Below are 20652 nucleotides of genomic sequence, written 5' to 3'. Positions count from 1 at the left end.
CCCACGCGGTTAGAGGCGGTCGGATATTATTTTGAAAGCGCTTCCGGCTGCGTGCAGCGGCTGTGTCGGGTCCAGCTTTACCGCTGTTTACTCACCTCCTGAGCGAGTGACAGGCGGACAGGAGGAGGGAGGAGAAGTTATTCGTAGCTTCGCCTTCTCCTCTTCATCATGGAGGCTCAGGCGCATTTCTCCCGTGAGGAAATCAACAGCACGGTGTGGGAAGTTCCCGAGAAATACACGCGGCTCAAACAAATCGGGACCGGGGCGTACGGCTCGGTGTGGTGAGTGGCTCCTCGTTTACCGTAAGGCTGCACGGAGGGAGTGTGTCGTCGTTGGACTCTGCTGTGTTTAGACGGTGTTTAGTCTGAGTCCAGCGTTCAGTAACGTTTGCTACAGTGTGTGTGTGTGTGTGTGTGTGTGTGTGTGTGTGTGTGTGTGTGTGTGTGTGTGTGTGTGTGTGTGTGTGTGCGCGCGCGCGCGTGTGAGTGTGTGGGCCCAGGTTACATCCTGAACACATTGCCAACAGTGATGACACAGAACAATACCTGCATCGCATTAGAACAGCTGGATCATGTCTCAGCACACAGAACATACATGTGTTTATGTGTACAGTAATAATGCATCAGATGTGGCTGTTAGGAACATTAAAGATGCCCATTTGCATGTCTACATGTGGTTACATACCAGCTACAGTAAAGCACTGACCCCGCGGGAAATGTTCATGCCTTCATGCCTATGCACAGACAGATGCACACTATATGTAATTATATAGAATAGTACATATTATAACATGTTCTATGCATTTAAATGTACATAGCTACATACACCCATCAGGCATAACATTATGACCACATGCGTAATATAATGTTGGACCCCCGTATGCTGCTAAAACTCCTCTAACCCAGTGGGGCATGGACTCAGGACCTCTAGGGATGTCCTGTGGCAGTGAATTCTGTGGGGCCTGTGGGTTGAAGGGTGAGATCTACCCAGATCAGGCTTATCCTGGGACATCCCACAGATCGTCGGTAAAATTTGGATCCTGGGTGAACACCTTAGCTCTGTCATGTTCCCCGGGTCACTCCTGAGCAGTTTTTGTGGTGTGTTAGGGTGCATTGCCCTGCTGAGGGTGACTTAAGGACTGCTGTTGTCATGATTGACCTGCAATGTTTAGGTGGGTGGTACATATCAATCATCCACATGAATGTCAGGACTAAAGGTTTCTGGGCAGAACATTGCATTATAACAAGATGATAGATGTTATTCACTTCATTTGTCAGTGGTCATAATGTTGTGACTGATCAGTGTAGATTCAAGATTCAAGACTGAAGAACTTTATTGTCATACACACAGCAGAAACACAGTGGTTACCCTGAGTAACGAAATTCTTATTTTGAGAGTTCCTTTCACACAACTGATCAGTCACAAATAAAGTAAAATAAAATCTTTGTACAGATTAGAATCTTGTGCAATACTGTCATATGTGAACAGGCATTGATTTGTGCAAAATAATGCTGTACAATAAAAGTGAAATGATTCCAAACTGTTACCTCTCAGTAACTGCATCAATTCTTAGTCAAACAGTAGATCAGAAAACAGTGTTTTACCATGACCGTATTGCAAACACAGGCTACAAAAACTCAACTTTGAGTACAGCTATCATTTCCAATCAGTCTTTACTGCATGAACACGGCTATTAAATGAGCTGTGAAAGCCAGAACTTTATTCATTTTGGGCCGATTAACTTTGTCTATGTGCATGCCTGTATCATGGCTCCACATAAAATAAGTGCCAGAGGAACTAAAAAATCTGATTGTGAGAATTCACAAAGACAAATAAAAGGATCCAAGAAGGTCAGTGAGCGACTAAGAATGTGTGAAACTCAGCAGCAGTGATCAGGAGGTACAGAAGGAGCCCTATAGTCGGTGCTGCAGTGGTCGTCCTCCTAAAATGACAGTGCTCTACTACTCCAGTTCTAAAATATGGGCAGACAGGTGCTTCAGATTTATCAGAGGGTTTTCAGTTCAGACATGAGTTTTTGTGAAGCTCAGACAGTGTCAACTTTTATGAATGACATTCAGAAAAAAGAACTTCTTTGGGCAATCTAATCAGTTTTTATGATACACAAAAGCAAATTCTCTGCTGTTCAACTTGCAGTTATTGCAAAGTGACATTTCAAAACTCACATCTGTTGAATACTGTCTGTCCTTGGATATAACAACTCAAGGCTATAGAACTGCAGACAGTGAATGAATCTGTCTAATTCCCCTGGCAGTATTTCACTAACCTTAACTATTGTAACCCTTATCTGTGTATTTTTAAGACCTTTATTTAATTATCTATAAACTGCCATCCCTAACACCTCTTAACCTTTGCCCAATATGGTCATTTAAAAGCATGTGTACACGATCAAACGTGTTATAATACTAGAATATGCTAAATTCCCTCCTCATATAGTGAAAAATTAAACACATTTAGTCTAAAATGTTTGTGTAATTAATGAATGTCATTAAACCTCAGAGGACTGCATGTATGGGTGGTTACCACTGTCGCCTTGCAGCTTGAAGATCCCCAGTTCGCATTTCAGCCTGGGATCTTTCTGCATGGAGTTTGCATGTTCTCCCTGTGCATTCGTGGTTTTCTCCGGGTTCTCCAGCTTCCTCAAGCAGTCCAAAAACATGCTGAGGTTTAATAGATGATTCTAAATTGTCCAAAGGTGTGAATGTGATTGTTTGTCTCTGTGTGTAGCCCTGTGATAGACTGGTGACCTGTCCATGGTGTCCACTGCCTTTAAAGGGGAACTTCGGTTTTTTTCAACCTGGGGTCTGTTTCCATATGTAATTTCATACATGTGAGTGATGGAGAAATGAATTTTCGACATAGCTCCAGTATTTAGCCAGGCAGGCAGCTTAGCAGCTCAGCTAGCAGCTCGGGTAGCGAAAAGTATGGGGCAACTTGCCCCCCCGCGTCAAAGTCCGCCCTAATGTGCTTTTTGCCCCACACTGACCGGCTCAGATAGTCTCAATGAGTGTCCCACAACATACTAGAGATGAGAAGTGAACGAAAACCTCCACATTACCTGGCGATCGCTCTTTGTTGTGGTCTGTATCCAAATCTCAGGACGCTAGAACGCAAATCTCGTTCCGAAATCGCGCGAGAGCTCACGCCAAAACACCAGTTTTGGCGTGAGCTCTCGCACCATTCATTTCTCCATCACTCACATGTATGAAATTACATATGGAAACAGACCCCAGGTTGAAAAAAACCGAAGTTCCCCTTTAAGTCACCTGGGATAGACTCCAGCCCCCTTGTAACCCTAATGAGGATTAAGCGGTGTTATGATAATGGATGGATGAATTAAACCTTAGTTTTAATCATTGTTCAGTTGCTGAATAAGATCCACCAAAAATTCAAGCTAAGATGAATTTAGTGTTAAACCACACATAGTCCTATATTTCATTTTTCATCCTGTTAAAGGATTTAGAGAGATCATGTTTCTGTGTGTACTGAACAACGAGGCTTAGTGTACGATAAAAAGGAGAAAATGTAAAATCAGAATGAATTAATGCCCATCATAGTTGAGCTGCTGTTACCAGAGCTGCAGATATTAGCTTGCCGATGATGCTTTAAACATTACAGTGTGGGAGTTATGATCTGTCAGTGCTTAAAATGGCTCATGAACTGGGTTCAACATTGTCTGTAATTTTCACCAAATTGCACATCTCTCATAAACTCTGTTGTGGGAAATTGCAAACAGGAGGCGAAGGACATCATAAACAGGTACATAATCAACAGTGTTTATTATACTGCATTTGTTGTAGATGTGTGTCTGGAATGGAAAAGCTGTTGTGTGAGACTGTAATTGTAATATCCTGCGTTACTGCATCAGTGTTGTCCACAGCGCTCTGTATGAGTGATGTGTGTAATGTGTGTTGGTGGATGTGGCTCCAAATAGCCTAACAAGCCTTTCCTCCTACGATCCGGTGCCCTGCAGATCACTCCAAACACACATTTACATGTAAATGCTCAATAAACCGCACTCAGTTAGAGAATGAGCCCTGTTTACACTGCCTCTTTGTGAGAGTAGCTTTGCTGTTGCACAGTATTTCAGGCAAAGCTTCAAACTGAGAGTGGAACCTCAAACTAGACCTTTCTCTGTCATTTTATGACTGCTCTGACTTCAAGAGTGAAATCATACTGAAACTAGTAGGCGCATGCAGACACAGCACCACGCTAATGACTTGTTACGCCGTCATTCACCGCAGCTCAACAACAAATGAGAAGACTAAAGAGAAAGTGGCCATTAAGAAGCTCCACAGGCCCTTCCAGTCAGAGATCTTTGCTAAGAGGGCCTACCGAGAGCTGCGACTGCTCAAGCACATGAAGCATGAAAATGTGAGTAGAGTCCCAATACATGTCCTGCTGCTTTTAACAGACTGCAGGTTTTGCTGTGTTTATGGCCTTCAAATAGCATAATCATCACGGTTTATATGATAATATGCTGTAAATACTCATTTGCTCCCATGCCTCTGTATTTGTCACCTCCTTCCTTCATTCCAACTAGGTGATAGGACTTCTTGATGTGTTTACACCCGCCTCAAGCCTGGATGACTTCCAGGACTTGTGAGTAGTTTTTTTTTACCTTATTAGCCATTGCCTCCAGCAGAGTTAGACAACACTCCTGATGAACTTCAGGTTTATTACTCACCTGCAGAGACACCTGCAGGACCACAGAGCCATGGGGAATGAGCACTATTTTCTGATCTGGGGGATAAACAGTAGGTTTGTCTCCAGAGTGATGAAAGCTCTTTTTATTTGGCCCACATGCTCTTGTCACTTTTTTGAAAGGAGCATATCAGGTCACTCTGTTGGATATGCTGTGACCAGTCCCTTGAACATTGCAAGAGTCTGGAAAAGTATGAACATGTCTTTGGATCTCAGGGCTTCTCAGGAAAATATGGGCCTCTGAGAAAGAACCCTCCCTAAACTGAAAGCACACCGTTGTCTTAAATATCACTGAGTGCTGTTTGCTTATGTCTTCGGATTGCCAATCAGTAACAGCCCCAGAAAGTGTTTTCCGCCTAAGGATAATTTATTTATCAGTATTTCAGAGAAGCAGAGGATTCTAAGCTTCAGTCTGGATGAAGTACATTCATACAATTTCCTATGTAGTGATTATTATACTGTGACATGGAAAACTATCGGTAGAATTTATGTTGATTAAACTGAGTGGTTATTTGCTTTTTACTTCGCCAAGGAACGCAGTGGAGTTATGTGATGATCGGCATCCATTTGTCTCTCTATTAATCTGTGAATCTGTCTGTGTGCAACATTACTTACTACTCATTTGGATGAAATTTTCAGGGAATCTCAGAAATGACACAAGGACCACCTGATTAGATTTTGGCAGTGATGCGGGTTATAGTCTGGATCCACGGATTTGTTAAAGATTTCTGTATCATTGTGAGATAGCAGCACAGTGTTGCTGTAACTATGACAACAAGTGAACACTACATCAGCTGCCTGGTGACGATCACATGATTACGATCCTACTACAGTGGACCGCTGTGAGCTTATCAGGACTTATTGGTCAGAAATAATACGACGACTGAGCGGCCTTGGGGGAGTACTGCACTCTCTGAGTGCTTTTCTTGTCTGAAAATAGTTCAGTGTGCTTTATGAATACATCAAACTATTCAGTTCAATTCAGTTTTATTTATATAGTGCAAATTTACAACATATCGAATCACAGTGCTTTGCGTAGTAAGGAACAGAGAACCCAACAATCTAAAGCTGTATTTGGATTCCCTATAAGCCAGAGCTCAGGAATGGTACAAATCTTAGGCTGTAGCACATTACAAGCATACGATGATGGTTATGTAAACACGCATAAGCACATCCTTAATGAAAATGTGAGACGACACAGATTACAGCAACAAGTAGGAGTAGAAATTACCAGTAGGATGATCTATTGAGGTAAGGGAAGCTTTTTCTTATGCATCATTTGTGATCGTGGCTCAATAAATCTCTTGAATCATGTGTGGAGTTTTGGACAGAGGAAATCATCTTACTGCCCATCTAACTATCGTCTCGCTCTGATCTCTTTTTCTCAGCTACCTGGTGATGCCTTATATGTTCACGGACCTGTCGAAGGTGCGAGGTCATCTCTCAGAAGACAAAGTCCAGTTTCTCGTCTACCAGATGCTCTGCGGACTCAGGGTGAGTCTAAGGAGAAGATTCCTCAACTTCACATTTTATTAAGCATCAGAAGTACTGTCTTAAACTGACCAATTCAAGTTTCACTGAAGACATTCCAAAGTACCCTTCAGGAAAAATACACAGTCAATAAGGGATCATGCTCTATTTTAGTGTGAGTTTTGGGAGCAGTTTGAGCCTAAGTGTTATGACTCAAACTCTTCTCAAAACTTTATTTTGAATTTAGTTACACTACCGTTCAAAAATTTGGGCTCACCCAGACAATGTCATGTTTTCCATGAAAACTCACACTTTTGTTCATGTGCTAACATAATTGCACGAGAGTTTTCTAATCATCAAGTAGCCTTTCAGCACCATTAGCTAACACAATGTAGCATTAGAACACAGGAGTGATGGTTGCTGGAAATGTTCCTCTGTACCTCTATGGAGATATTCCATTAAAAATCAACTGTTTCCAGCTAGAATAGTCATTTACCACTTTAACAATGTCTACACTGTATTTCTGATTCATTTATTGTTATCTTCATTGAAAAAAACTGCATTTCTTTTAAATATAAGGACATTTCTAAGTGACTCCAAGCTTTTGAACAGTAGCGTATCCAGCAGCATCCCTAATAATAGGCTTATTCTAATACACAAAATGATGTGAAATAAAAATGTCTGCGACCTGCTCTGTTTCTCTTTGCAGTATATTCACAAGGCTGGAATCATCCACAGGGTAAGTACAAGTCAGTGTGCCATTGTAAAGAGCCAGCTCTCAAGTTAGGTGAAAAAATATCTATGCTTTGGGAGCTTTCCATTTTTTTGGTCATTGATAAAATCACCTCAGGAAAGAAATTCTATTGTGTGCAGTAGTTTGTCCTGTAAACTTTTCTGTCTCAGACTCTAGACTTGCATTTCTCTGTGTGCTTTTTGGAGTGTTTATTTAGTTTGTCATCGTTAACACGTCAGATCAAACCCTGCCCCAACAGGTAGGATGAGTTGACTACTTTGATGTCTGATTACAAGTCTAGAGATGTCAGGCCACACCTTTCAGCTCCAGTGCCAAAACCTATGAGTGTATGTGTGGAACAGAGAAAGTAGTGTGAGACCAGTACTTATACATATAAATATATCCCAATTCCCTCAATTTTTCATCAATCCTCACTCATCAGTCCTTGCTTGGCCCAGAAAACATTCGGGACCACCATCTTGAAGGCTAACTCAAACTTCTTATTTCTGCTCTCAGGAGCAAAGAAGGATCTCTCAGCACACATTAGTATAAATCAGACCATGTTTCCAAGAAGTCTAGTATCACATTGGCACACCCTTTTTTACTGGAAATCTGTTAGTGATTGGATGTTACAGCAGATCTGGCTGGTTTACAAATGACAGATTCAGGTCAGAACACAGGTCAAATTATGAGATTTGTTTTGCGCGTATGCTTCATTAGGAAGCATAAAACAACTTTCACCCTTTATCATTGATTTTTCTTTTCATTTTCAATAATTTTCTCTTTTCAGTCAGTTTCATGGATAATCTTAAATCAGGGCTGATTAAAAAGCTCTGACACTATACCTACAAAAATCAGAAACTGGACTGGATTTTTAATTTTTATTTTCACTCTCCCTGTCAATACACTCCCTGTTCTTCTGGAAGTCCGCAAGTAAACTTGTCATGCACCATTTGTGACGAACACTGAATCTGTGAAACTGTGTCAAAACAGTGAACCTTCCACCTGATTTTCATTTTGAGGAACAGGAAGAAGATGCTAGGAGGTGACGAAAGGTAGGCAGGGAAAGACAATGTGTTGTAGTTAAAAAATCCCGGTGTCTGACCAGACGTACAGTGCTTTGGAGCACTCTCATCACACCACAGCTCAGGTCGTTTGCACAGAAAGTTTTCCCTCAGACACCTCAGGATGTTACAGTAGAACTCTACAATGACAGTCAAACCAAGAGGGATGAATTCACCATCACTCCTGTGTTCTAATGCTACATTGTGTTAGCTAATGGTGTTGAAAGGCTAATTGATGACTAGAAAATCCTTGTGCAATTATGTTAGCACATGGATAAAAGTGTGAGTTTTCATGGAAAACATGAAATTGCCTGGATGACCCCAAACTTTTAAATGGTAGGTTTTGAACAGGAGTGATAGTTGCTGGAAATGTTCCTCTGTACCCCTAAGTAGATATTCCATTAAAAATTGGCTGTTTCCAGCTACAATAATCATTTACCACATTACCTATGTCTAGACTGTATTTCTGATTAATTCAATGTTATCTTTGCTGAAAAAACTTCTTTCAAAAATAAGGACGTTTCGAAGTGACCCCAAACTTTTGAACAGTAGTGTATTTTCTTCCGGCATTTTTTCCATGCATCTTTCCTTGCGCCTAAGTCCCTCTAACTGAAGGTGTAATGAAAGGAAAGCAGCAAGTGAGCAAAACCTGGATGTTTTTAAGGGGTTCGAGATATACCCTACATCAGACATAATAAATGCTTTTGTCATCTGTTTGATTACACTGTTTAACCCTATAGAGACCAGCGTAGCCGGCGCTACAGTTGCATATTCATTTTTGATTGGTGGGAGATTTGAAACCAGATAAAACAGATTTATCATTCTTTTTGCATATAAAATCTGGGGAGTGACAATAACATTTCACACATTCACCAAGTCTCAGAGCACTTTTTCAATGCAGTGATGGGTTTGTAAAAGTACACAATAAAGCGCATGTAACAAAAATCTTACGAGAGCACGGGATATTGTACAACTTTTTTAAATTTACAAATTTGAGAGATACAGCTGTGCTATTTTTGTATTTTGAAATGTATGTGAGAAAAAAAACAAAAACGAATTTCATTTTTTTAGGTTTATTGCACTTTTAAGCAAGTTATTGTAGTTAAGGCATAAGTCGATACATATTATTGAAACTTTGGATATGAGGGTTACATTGATGCAAAGCAAATAAAAATACTCCAAAAAATTGCACTGCAGTATGTAAAAATGTTGGAATATCTTCCTGGCGGGCTTGCACAATGGTCTTAAAGGACTACAGAAAATAATTTTAGCTTTTTTATTTTTTTATTTTTATATCCAAGTTTGAAAAATATATCTTGAGTAATGAGCGATGTAGCTTTTTTGATCTTAATGTATTGATCCATAATGCTGTTTTTAGCCCCAATATTAGTGTGTGGTATTGGAGCTATGAACACTTTTCACACAGCATGTCACAGTACTGACTGGAATTCTGCAGTGTGTTTTATGGACTGCTTATAGTTGAGTCACACCATTTAGTCCCTGTTTAAAATACCGTGCAATGAGAACAGCTGAGCTATGTTACACCACACAATCTACAAGCAATAAAGCTCTTACTGGCTCCAGTAAGAGTGTCAGCATGATGACTATAATTTCTTGTTAATTACTGTATGCAGTAAGTAACCATCACTCGTGTCATTTTCTTTTACAGGATCTGAAGCCTGGAAACTTGGCTGTTAATCAGGACTGCGAACTAAAGGTTTGTATTTATGACTGTTACACAAGAAAGCACCACAACACTTAAATGACAGAAAAATAACAGGATCCAGCTGGTAATTTTCCCTTTAATTAGCAAAGGATGAAGAATGTGCATTCATATACAGATGTGCCATGTTGCTTGAAAATGTTATTGTAGAAACATGTTAGTTGTTGTTGTTTAACTAGTGAGTATATGAAATTAGGGCATTATACGATATTAACTGTTGAACATAAAGTGTCCTCACATGTGGCAACGCATGCAAAAACTAAACTCCCCTTCAAACAATGTATAAACACGTTTCTATGACAGTACACAGCAGAAGTGAGCATCAAAACATTTTGAACTGCATCACCTCTTAATAACTGCATTATTTCTAAGTTCAACAGTAATGTAGTTCCTTTTGTGAACAATCAAAACAGATATTTCAGAAAAGCTAGGGGTCATTTAAGAACTGGAGGACATTTGGGCTTCAAAATGTTAGCTTTTTCTCAGGAGTAGAAGCTAGATATTTAGCTGTTTCTGCTGACCAAGAGGACAAACTTACTGATGGAAAAAAGTTAAAAGAATTTATCTTATCCTGATAATATTCATAACAGGGTTGCAGGACTTCGATTGAGACGTTCAATGAAGGCTGACAATGTTGCGAAAAATATGAAAAATAGAAGAGAGGACATAACTTTACTCTACCTATTTTTTTGGAAAACCGTTTGATGATATTAACTCCAGGGTATCATGTCATTCACTGTTTTCAAAGTTATGCTAACAGGGTTGTTGTGGGACACACGTTCCATGCATAATAATTATTGTTTAAAATATTATGTCAACCAAAAGAAATGCTCCCACAATTACAAGAGACATCAAAGGTAAAAATGTCAAAAAAAGGAGATATAAATTTCACTTAAACTGTTTTATTTGAGGACTGCACAGTGAAGTAGTGGTTAGCACTTTCGCCTTGCATCAATAAGATCTCCGGTTCAAATCCTGGCCTGGGCCTGGGATCTTTCTGCATGGAGTTTGCATGTTCTCCCTGTGCATGCGTGGGTTTTCTCCAGGCACTCCGGCTTCCTCCCACAGTCCAAAAATATGCTGAGGTTAATTGGTTACTCTAAATTGTCCGTAGATGTGAATGTGAGTGTGATTATCTGTCTGTATATGTAGCCCTGTGACAGACTGGCGACCTGTCCAGGGTGTCCCCTGCCTTCGCCCGAGTCAGCTGAGATAGGCTCCAGCCCCCCCGCGATCCTAGTGAGGATAAAGTGGTGTATAGAGAATGGATGGATGGAATTTTTATTTGAGATTCAGTTTGGTCATCAGGCAGGTGGGACAAGAGGAAAATGCATTTTAGGGGGAACTCCAGACTTATTTGTTATTTAAAAAAATATTTTTAAACAATATTTTCGCCAAGGGTTTTTTAGATTTGGTCTCAGGACAAGTACATTGACACAGCAACTGCATGTTTTAGTATTTTTTGCATACGGATTATTTGAAATTTGATGGGTGGGATGTAAAATGTCCTCCAATTCTGGAATGACCCCTATATTAAAAATGCTAACTAAAAATCAGTGGGAACACAGTTGCAGCAATAATCAGGAGGTACAGAATGAGCCACTAATAGTACCACTAATCAGAGCTTTATCTCAGTAATTAAAGGTCTGCCCACTTTTGTGTTTAGTTCCAACTATGCAGCCTGTTATTTTATTTTAGTACATCTCAACTGTTAATTTTCATTTTACATAAGAGCAAATGGCTACTGTTCAACCTAGAAGTGCTGCAGTTACTGTGAGGTGATATGAATTAGAATCATTTGGCATTTAAATAATATTTCACTGCTGTTATCTGCTCTACATGCAGTGCTCATGCTTAATTAGCAGACTGTGATTCAGTTTCTTTGCTGCTGATACAGATCCTGGACTTCGGGCTGGCTCGCAGTACTGACGCTGAGATGACCGGCTACGTGGTGACCCGTTGGTACCGGGCGCCTGAGGTCATTCTGAACTGGATGCACTACACCCAGACTGGCAAGACAATTGTAGCAGTTACATATTCTTAACTGTGTGATGTTTGTCATGTGAAAACATTCCAACTTCACCTTTAGATTGTATGTTACCTTATGGATCAGCAGGTTTTATAATCCTACAGCGTGTTTCTGAAATGCATTTTAAGTTGCATGGATGTCATTCTGAAAAATAAATTGCGTTTTTCAGTAATAACAGATGACAGATGGGTCTGACAGCTGCCTGATAGTGCTGAGACTTAATGACAGTATTGTCACTGCAATGGAACCGACGTTCCCAGGATTTATGTTTCTTTTGGAGATCGTGGTTTTTCATTTTGTAACTAGCATCTACAGAGTGGAATGTAGCACAGAAAGCAACTCTGGCCGGCTTACACCCTGCATAGGATACTATTACTCATCACATATCCCCCAGTTAGCAGCACCACTACTTCAGCTCTCTGTTGTGAAAAGGAACTGTGCTCTGGCATGTAAATGCCACCTTCCTCATTTCTACTCAGCCAAACTTAAAAGACTCTTATTGATGTGTATGCTGCTTGGGTTCTCACTCATGTTTTTTTTTTTTCCTTTGCTGTTTATTCTAGTGGACATCTGGTCTGTGGGCTGCATCATGGCAGAAATGATCAATGGAAAAACCCTGTTCAAAGGAAAAGACTGTATCCTCTCATCGACTTGGTCCATTTGATCAGCTTTTTAAGGCTGTAAAATGTTAAATGAGTTTCCATATACAAAGATAGAAACACACTGTATGATTCCCAAATTATCCAGTCAAATTTTAATATCACTCATCTGTTACACTGTTACAGTGTTAAAGGAGACTGACAGCCACTTGATGAAACAAAAACAGTTTTATTTAATGCAGAGTGCTAGAACTCAGACACAAAATGGAGAACAAAGGCGTTTACAGAATATGACATGGAGCAAATGCAGTGTGTTTCCTGAGGCAGCATCCAGTGCTGCTTTTGCTCCACTATATTATATGCATTTCTACATGTTTTATTTGTGTTTTATGTTCTTTCTCCACTCAATACGTTTTCCTAATTTATAGAGCCTGCTCGCAAATAGAGATGTCAGTGCTTCATCAAGGGCTGCACAGTGCCGTAGTGGTTAGCACTTTTGCCTTGCAGCAAGAAGATCCCCGGTTCAAATCCCGGCCTGAGCCATGCGTGGGTTTTCTCCGGGCACTCCGGCTTCCTCCCACAGTCCAAAAATATGCTGAGGTTAATTGGTTACTCTAAATTGCCCGTAGGTGTGAATGTGTGTGTGATTGTGTGTCTGTATATGTAGCCCTGCGACAGACTGGCGGCCTGTCCAGGGTGTCCCCTGCCTCCACCCGAGTCAGCTGGAGCCTATCCCCACCCCACGACCCTAGTGAGGAGAAAGCGGTGTACAGAGAATGGATGGATGGAGTGTTTCATCAAGTGGCTGTCATCTTCCTTTATTGCTCAGTTTTATGGGCCTGCTTGGAAACCCTGTTTTCCACTGCCTCTGTGTGGACATTTGCTTACCGAACAACCAGGACAGGCTTAAAAATCCTTGATTGGAACCCCTTTCCTACCAGACATGGACCAGCTGACTCAGATCATGAAAGTGACTGGAGTTCCTGGACCAGAGTTCATACAGAAGCTGGATACTCCAGAGGTAAGATGCATTACAGTATGTGTATATCATAAATATTCAGATATGTCGTGGACATACAGTTTGATAGAACTCTCTGTTACCAGTAGCCATTGTTTTGCTAAAATTCATAGTCTGTCCACTGTTCATTTTGCCATACCTGAAGCTTTACCAGTAGAGGTTAGTGAAGTATAACTTTTGTCCTGAGGGTGGCAGCAGAGGAAAAGGCAGAGCATTAAAAAAAAGTATGTATCAAGATATAATAATAAAGAATGAAGGTAAGTTGAGACGGGATTTCAGTAGTTTACATTTTTGAATTCATGTTACTTGCTGTATTTGACGCAGATTCCTGGATACTATGAATTGTCTGGGATTTATCCTCAGCAGCAAACAAACAAGATGGTTCAGGAATGGTTATAACAGCTCCAGATAAGACTGAAACTTGTATAGCAGTTAATTTGACCCAGTTCTGCGCTCATTTGTAATATAATATGAGAGATGTTTTGAAAAATGCTACATTGATTTAGTCCTATTTCATGCTGCTCTTTGAATAAGTCTTCTGCATAGAAAATGACCAGCAGGCTTTATCTCCGACTATGTATACTACCGTTCAGAAGTTTGGGGTCACTTAGAAATGTGATTTTTTTTAAAAAGAAAAGCAGTTTTCTCAATGAAGATAGCATTAAATGAATAAAAAATACAGCCTAGATATTGTTAATGTGGTAAATGACTATTCTTGCTGGAAACAGCTGATTTTTAATGGAATATCTACATAGAGGTACAGAGGAACATTTCCAGCAACCATCACTCCTGTGTTCTAATGCTACATTGTGTTAGCTAATGGTGTTGAAAGGTTAATTGATGATTAAAAAACCCCTGTGCAGTTATGTTAGCACATGAATAAAAGTGTGAACTTCCATGGAAAACATGAAATTGCCTGGGTGACCCCAAACTTTCGAACGGTAGTTTATACTGTTATTCCTTTCAATATGCACATACACTACCAGTCGAAAGTTTGGACGCACCTTCTCATTCAGTGGCTTTTATCTAATTATCTTCTACATTGTAGATTAATACTGAAGACATCAAAACTGTACAGGAATACATATGAAATTATATTGTAAACAAAGAAGTCTTAAGCTTAAGGATTTCTCTACAATGTAGAAAAAAAAATACAAATAAATAAAAAGCATTGAATGAGAAGGTGTGTCCATGCTTTTGATTGATAGTGTAGGAATATGAATGTGAGATAATTTTAAAATATCCTTAAATGTATGTCATTTTTGCAAGGTGGGGATACATTAATACAGAATATCACACACATGTTGCCAATGAAGTTCAACAGTACACAGTTAAGAAATCATCAATGCACAGATCAATAGCTCAGGGTTCTCGCCAGGATTTTTTTTCAGCGTAACGGGAGGTCCTCCTGCACGCGCGCGCGCGCAATAGACAGAGACACGCATGCGCAATAGACGGGAACGGGTCAATCGACAGGAAAGTACGGCTGAGGTGGGGAGACATAAATTAACCTAGATAGGCACCCAGTTGATAAAAACAAACGCACATGGCGTTATCTGTCAAAATAACAGCGCAGCGGCCCTAATCGCAGTGTTAACCCTTCCTGTTCGGCCCCCGACCGTGGTCAGGAAGCCCGGGGTTAACCCCCTTCACTTCCTCAGCAGCCGTAGAAGCAAAGACACAGGAGCCCAGCCGTATCGAAGAACACTGCAGCATTTATTGTCTATAAACAGTGGCTGCACCGAACAGTACCGCCAACAACTACCAGCAACAACACACCCTCTCTCCTCCTCCGACTGCATTTCTCTCTCACTCGCTCACCCCCTCCCTCCCCCTCCCTCCCACACACATACGCTGCTCTCTCTCCCACTCTCATGACGGAGCCACACACTCTCATAACAACAGCGTAATCTTTGAAATGCGCTGGCGTAGCGGCCCTAATCACAGCGTAATCTTTTAAACTGAGCGTAACGGGCCGTTAAGACTGCGTAACGGGCCGTTAGACAGTGTAACGGGCCGTTATGACAGCGTAACTGGCCGTTACACTGAAATGCGCTGGCGAGAACCCTGTAGCTAGCAATCGATTGATGCGGTTTTAGATGTTTTTATATTAAATGCATTTATACTGAGATTATTGACACCCACAGTTTTTTGATCGGTTTGAATGCACATTCACGGAATCATTCTTGTGCACGTTTACAGAAACACAAACTGTCCTGTGTCTGCAAAAGTACATACATAATAATATTGACTGTTGTCTCCATTTGCATTACAGTTTTGCTAGTTTATTTAACTTAAAAAGAAAACTACTCTTAATTGCACTTTATTTACCTCTTCTCCCTAAAAATCAGGCCAAAAGTTATATGAAAGCCCTCCCTCGTTATCCCAGAAAAGACTTCTCAGCATTGTTTCCAAGGGCCAGTGTACAGGGTGAGTTCAACCACATCCTTTTTCTTAGACTTGACGCTTTCTCACATTTTTAACGTTTGATCACATTTAGTACACATCCAGGTTTACCACAGCAGACTAGGATCAGGATTTAGTCAATTTTATTTGCAAATAATGTTAGTTTTGCTACCAGATCTTTGAATGATGGTAATGATGCTTCTTGCTCCCTGATGGCTTTTCCACTTCCAGCTCTATTCATGTGGATTAATTGCTTCTATTTTTCTTTCTTTTTCTTGCATATTTTAGAATCAAATCAGTTACATTAGATAGGTACAAAAAACATAATACAAAGTGCCTGTTACCAGCATAATTTGTGTTTGTGTTTTGAAAAGCAACTAAATTAACTTGCCATGTGTCCCTTAAAACATTTTATATGTTCAATAACTTTTTTTAAAAAATCGATGGGTTTTATATTGGATCAAATTGCTGCATAGTTTTGTGCTCCTGACCATTTTCAGGTATTGATCTGCTGGAGAAGATGCTGGTACTGGATGGAGACGAGAGGCCCACGGCTGAACTAGCCCTGGAACATCCGTATTTTGACAGCCTTCGAGACCCAGATGACTTTCCCGAGCCGGCACCGTACGATGACAGCCATGACAACGACACATTGTCCCTGGATGAGTGGAAGCGTAAGTAAACAGTAAACAATCTTCATAGTAATAATAATGATGTACCACAGTGTGCAGATTTTAATACAGTGTGGATATAAATATTTATGTGAGTCATTACAGATCTGGAGGACATTTGGGCTTCAAAATAGTTAAAAAATAAACCTTCTGTTCTACAATTTTCTGCTCCATATTCATCAGTAATATGTAATAAACTAGCAAAGGCTTGATTGGCTCAGCTCACACATTAATGGTACCATTTTTTTTCCATGTTTTATTTGTTGTTTACTAACCCTACTCTAATCACAGTAACAGGGTTGCTAATCAGTGCTAATGTTAGTTTTTTTTCTGAGGAGTAGAAGCTAGATATTTAGCTGTTATTGCTGACCAAGAGGACAAACTTACTAATGGAAAACAGTCAAGAAAAAAGTAAAAATAATTTGTCTTTTCCTGATAATATGCATAACACGGTTGCATGAGGTAGAGTGAGGCATTCAATCAAGGCCGGCAATGTTATAAGAAATAGAAGAGAGGACATAGCTTTGCTGTACCCATTCTTTTGGAAACCTGTTTGATGATGTTAATTCCAGCCTATCATATGATTCACTATTTTCTTCTTCTTCTACCAGGTAAAAAAAGTTATGTCAACAGGGTTGTTGTGGGACACACATTCCATGCATAATAATTACTATTTAAAGTATTATGTTGAGTAAAAAAATGTTCCCATAATTTCAAGAGACATCAATGAGAAAAATAATGCCAAAAAAGGAGATTTAAATGTAATTTTAACTGTTTTATTTGAGATTGAATTTGGTCATCAGGGGAATGGGACAAGAAAACAAATGTCATTTTAGGGGGAACTCCAGACTTATTTGGTATTTTAAAAAATGTTTTCAAACGTTGTTTTCTCCTAGTTTTTTTTTTCTTTTTTTTTTTAGATGTGGTCTCAGGACAAGTAAATTTACACAACAATTACATGTTTTAGTTTTTTGTTATTTGAAACTTGAAAATGTCCTCTAATTCTGGAATTCCCCATGTACTGTACTTGTCATTTTTGGAGCTCACAGAAGTTATTTGTTATAGTGTTTGGTCTTGCACCTTTAAATTGTGTTGTTATGTGAGAAAGAACTGTCATGCTTTGAAAATAATCTGCTTTCCCACTGCATGATGGGCAGGTTTAAGTGCTAACCATGCTGGCTTCAGGATAGGGTGATTTACAGCCACATACACACTACCGTTCAAAAGTTTGGGGTCACTGAGAAATATCCTTATTTTTTGAACAAAAACTTTTTTTTTTAATGAAGGTAACATTAAATGAATCAGAAATACAATCTAGACATTATTAATGTGGTGAATGACTATTCTAGCTGGAAATGGCTGATTTTTAATGAAATATCTCCATAGGGGTACAGAGGAACATTTCCAGTAACCATCACTCCTGTGCTCTAATGCTACATTGTGTGATTAGAAAACCTTTGTGCAGTTATGTTGGCACATGAATAAAAGTGTGAGTTTTCATGGAAAACATGAAATTGCCTGGGTGACCCCAAACTTTTGAACTGTAGTGTATGTCCTGTTGCAGGATTTTTATTAATATGAAAATGATGAATTATAATTAATGTGGCTTTTACGGCTTCCTCTTCAAGGATCTACTGACGTTGTGAACGTGCTGCACCTACAGAAAGCAAATATTTCTCTCCTTTTGTCCGTAGGGTTATGTTTCAGAGAGGTGAAAAGCTTTGTGCCATTCCCACGACGGGACTCCAAGAGGAAAAACACCCTGACTATGTCTCCATGATGTGATGAATGTCATGTAACTACTGATGTCCCAACCAACCCACATACAGCCAACGGTGCCCTTGTATATTCCAACCTGAGATTCACTCTTTTTCTTTTACTCTGGAAATGTTTGGATTTTGAAGCAGTGTTCAGAAGAGTGATTATTTTAAAACTATCCCTTCATTTATTTTTTTTTTTAGTAATGTGAAATTGTTTCCTAAATGGAGATTGCTCTTTGTGTTACACGTTCCCTATCAGTGAATTGTGTTGCAAATGAATTGTGACTAAATGCTGCAGGGTTGCCTGTGAGATTTACTGTAATATTGTTTTCCAAATAAACAATAAGACAAAATGGAAAGGTTATTCTTTGCAACAGATAGGAGATTCTGCTACAGCAGACAGATTAATGGAAAAGATTCCTGTGTAATTACCATAACCAATCAATGACATTAGTTCAGTCTTGAGGTGATAATAGCATATTGATACAGTAAACAACAAAAACGAGTAACCTTCTGTGTAATGTCACGTGAATGTCAGATTATTTAAAACTGTACCACATCACAGTAATTGCATTTATTCCAAATATGTATTTTCTCTTATTGAAATTGAAAAAAAAAAAGTTTAGATGTACCACATTATAAACAAGGACCCCACAGTAGGAACTTAGTGCAACAATAGTCAATATAGCTTTCATTACTAACATTTAATCTTATATTTTTTTATGTTTCTTTATTATTGATGACAGAAGCAATCCTCAGCATGATAAGTACCAAATTTCTGGAGAGACAATGTTTTTAAACTGCTCTTTGGCACCTCAAAGGGCTTCGATCGGATTTGGGTTGGGCAACATCCTTCTTTTTTCGTCATAAAAACCCTACTGTGATTTTGTCAGTGTGCTTTGGATCGTTCTCATGCTGGAACATTTCTCTTTTGCAAAGCTTCTGCAGACTCTCAGTCATCTTGTCAGTCAGTATTTTGAAACATCCACATACATTTAAGGTGCCATCTACAAGTATCATCTCTCCAACATCTTTTGCGCCAATGCAGCCCCATATCATCACACTGCCACCTCCTTACTTCAATATCATTTGACCTGACTGAGTGCAGAATTCATCAGGCTTCCTTTGATGCCACTTTGCAAACTTTTATCTTGCAGAGTTGCACTTCACAGCAAACATGGGTGCTTTTCTTTGGCATCCTGTACTACCAGTCAAAAGTTGGACACACCTTCTCATTCACTGCTTTTTAATTATTCACATTATTTTCTACATTGTAGATTAATACTGAAGATTAACACTTTTTTTGTTTACATCATAACCCCGTATGTATTCTTTTATAGTGTTGATAAAAACCATTGCATGACAAGGTGTGTCCAAACTTTTGACTGGTAGTGTACATAGAGGTTAACATTTTGTCCTGTCCTCTACACTGTGATTTATGTGCTTCTATACCAACTGATAACTGCTGCAAATCTGTTTTCCCTGGTTTTTAATTGGTCTGCAATCATCCTGTATGTTTGTTTTTTTGTGTGTGTGAATTCTCACTATCAGATTTTTCAGTTCCTCTGACAATTCCTTTCTGTGTGGAGCAAAAAATGCAGACATGCAGACAGGTACAGCCCATAGGTCCAAAACTGAAGAAGCTCTGGTTCATGCAGTTGATCTAATTGGACATCACAGATATGCTGAATTTAGCTGCAATAATCACAGGTTTTCTCATTTGTATGTCAGTGATCACAGCCATATTCACTTTTTTGCAATGAGTCTTTACTTTTGGAGCTTGTATTTACAGTGTAAGTACTTCACTATTATGTTTTTTGAGATGCAGTTTTATTTTTTTCAACTGAGAAATTATGCAGATCTGGAAAGGTGATACAGTTTTGACTCATTCGACATTTAGGTGATATTGCACAGGTCTGTTTAACTTCTCTTGTATACTGTATTTTGTAAGCATGTACAGATTAAGATAAAGTTCAGGTTTTGCCAATGAATGAACCAAAAGACAGTCAGCTCCTGTGTGAAAGTGCAATATGTCACCAGTGCCTGCTGGAATATCTGTGCATGATAGTGTGCATGAACTAATCCATTTATTCAGCCTCTCCTTGTGGATTCGTATCGCTTGACGCTTGACTGTATTGTCTGCCAGGCTGTATAAATCATGTACACTTGCACTAAATTCTCTATCAAACCCATCTTTCTGGTGTGTGGCATTGCTTGAATATGTATTTGAGAGGTTTAGGGTATTTAGAAACTGCTATATTATGGATAATGTTACATTATGGAACTTAATTGGAATTATACTATAATTCATCTGTTCATCTGTAATCCTGTGCCAGACATCTTTGCTTCTCATGAGACATGTTTCAGCCATAAAGTTGTCATAATAATCTGTTACTTTTTTTCTCAGCAGCTGAATTGTGTTTACACATATTGTAGAATAAACAATTTCATTCATGA

General features: G+C 39.4%; 1 protein-coding gene across 2 annotated transcripts; it reads left to right on the top strand.

The window, feature by feature from the left end:
• Positions 1–53: 53 nt before the first annotated feature.
• Positions 54–20652, top strand: mapk13 (mitogen-activated protein kinase 13). 2 transcript variants are annotated; one of them, XM_022210669.2, is made up of 12 exons: positions 55–281; positions 4263–4392; positions 4562–4620; positions 6111–6216; positions 6902–6931; positions 9659–9706; positions 11610–11724; positions 12305–12376; positions 13282–13361; positions 15710–15788; positions 16265–16438; positions 18130–20652. In XM_022210669.2, the coding sequence occupies exons 1-12, from the start codon at positions 169–171 to the stop codon at positions 18213–18215; spliced, it is 1092 nt and encodes a 363-aa protein (XP_022066361.1). In that variant the 5' UTR covers positions 55–168; the 3' UTR covers positions 18216–20652. The 2 variants fall into 2 exon arrangements, with proteins under 2 accessions (XP_051805404.1, XP_022066361.1); XM_051949444.1 differs by lacking the exons at positions 4263–4392; positions 4562–4620 and having other exon boundaries at positions 54–281.

The sequence above is a fragment of the Acanthochromis polyacanthus genome, chromosome 6 (assembly GCF_021347895.1).
Source record: "Acanthochromis polyacanthus isolate Apoly-LR-REF ecotype Palm Island chromosome 6, KAUST_Apoly_ChrSc, whole genome shotgun sequence".
Taxonomy (NCBI): Eukaryota; Metazoa; Chordata; class Actinopteri; family Pomacentridae; genus Acanthochromis; species Acanthochromis polyacanthus.
Note: the sequence above shows the minus strand (reverse complement) of the source record. Positions and strands in the feature narration are given on the sequence as shown.

Coding starts and splice junctions, on each gene's coding strand:
- mapk13 (XM_022210669.2), top strand. CDS start 169: ATGGAGGCTCAGGCGCATTTCTCCCGTGAGGAAATCAACAGCACGGTG. Junction 9,707..11,609: donor ATCAGGACTGCGAACTAAAG/GTTTGTATTTAT, acceptor CTGCTGATACAG/ATCCTGGACTTCGGGCTGGC. Junction 16,439..18,129: donor GTCCCTGGATGAGTGGAAGC/GTAAGTAAACAG, acceptor TTTTGTCCGTAG/GGTTATGTTTCAGAGAGGTG.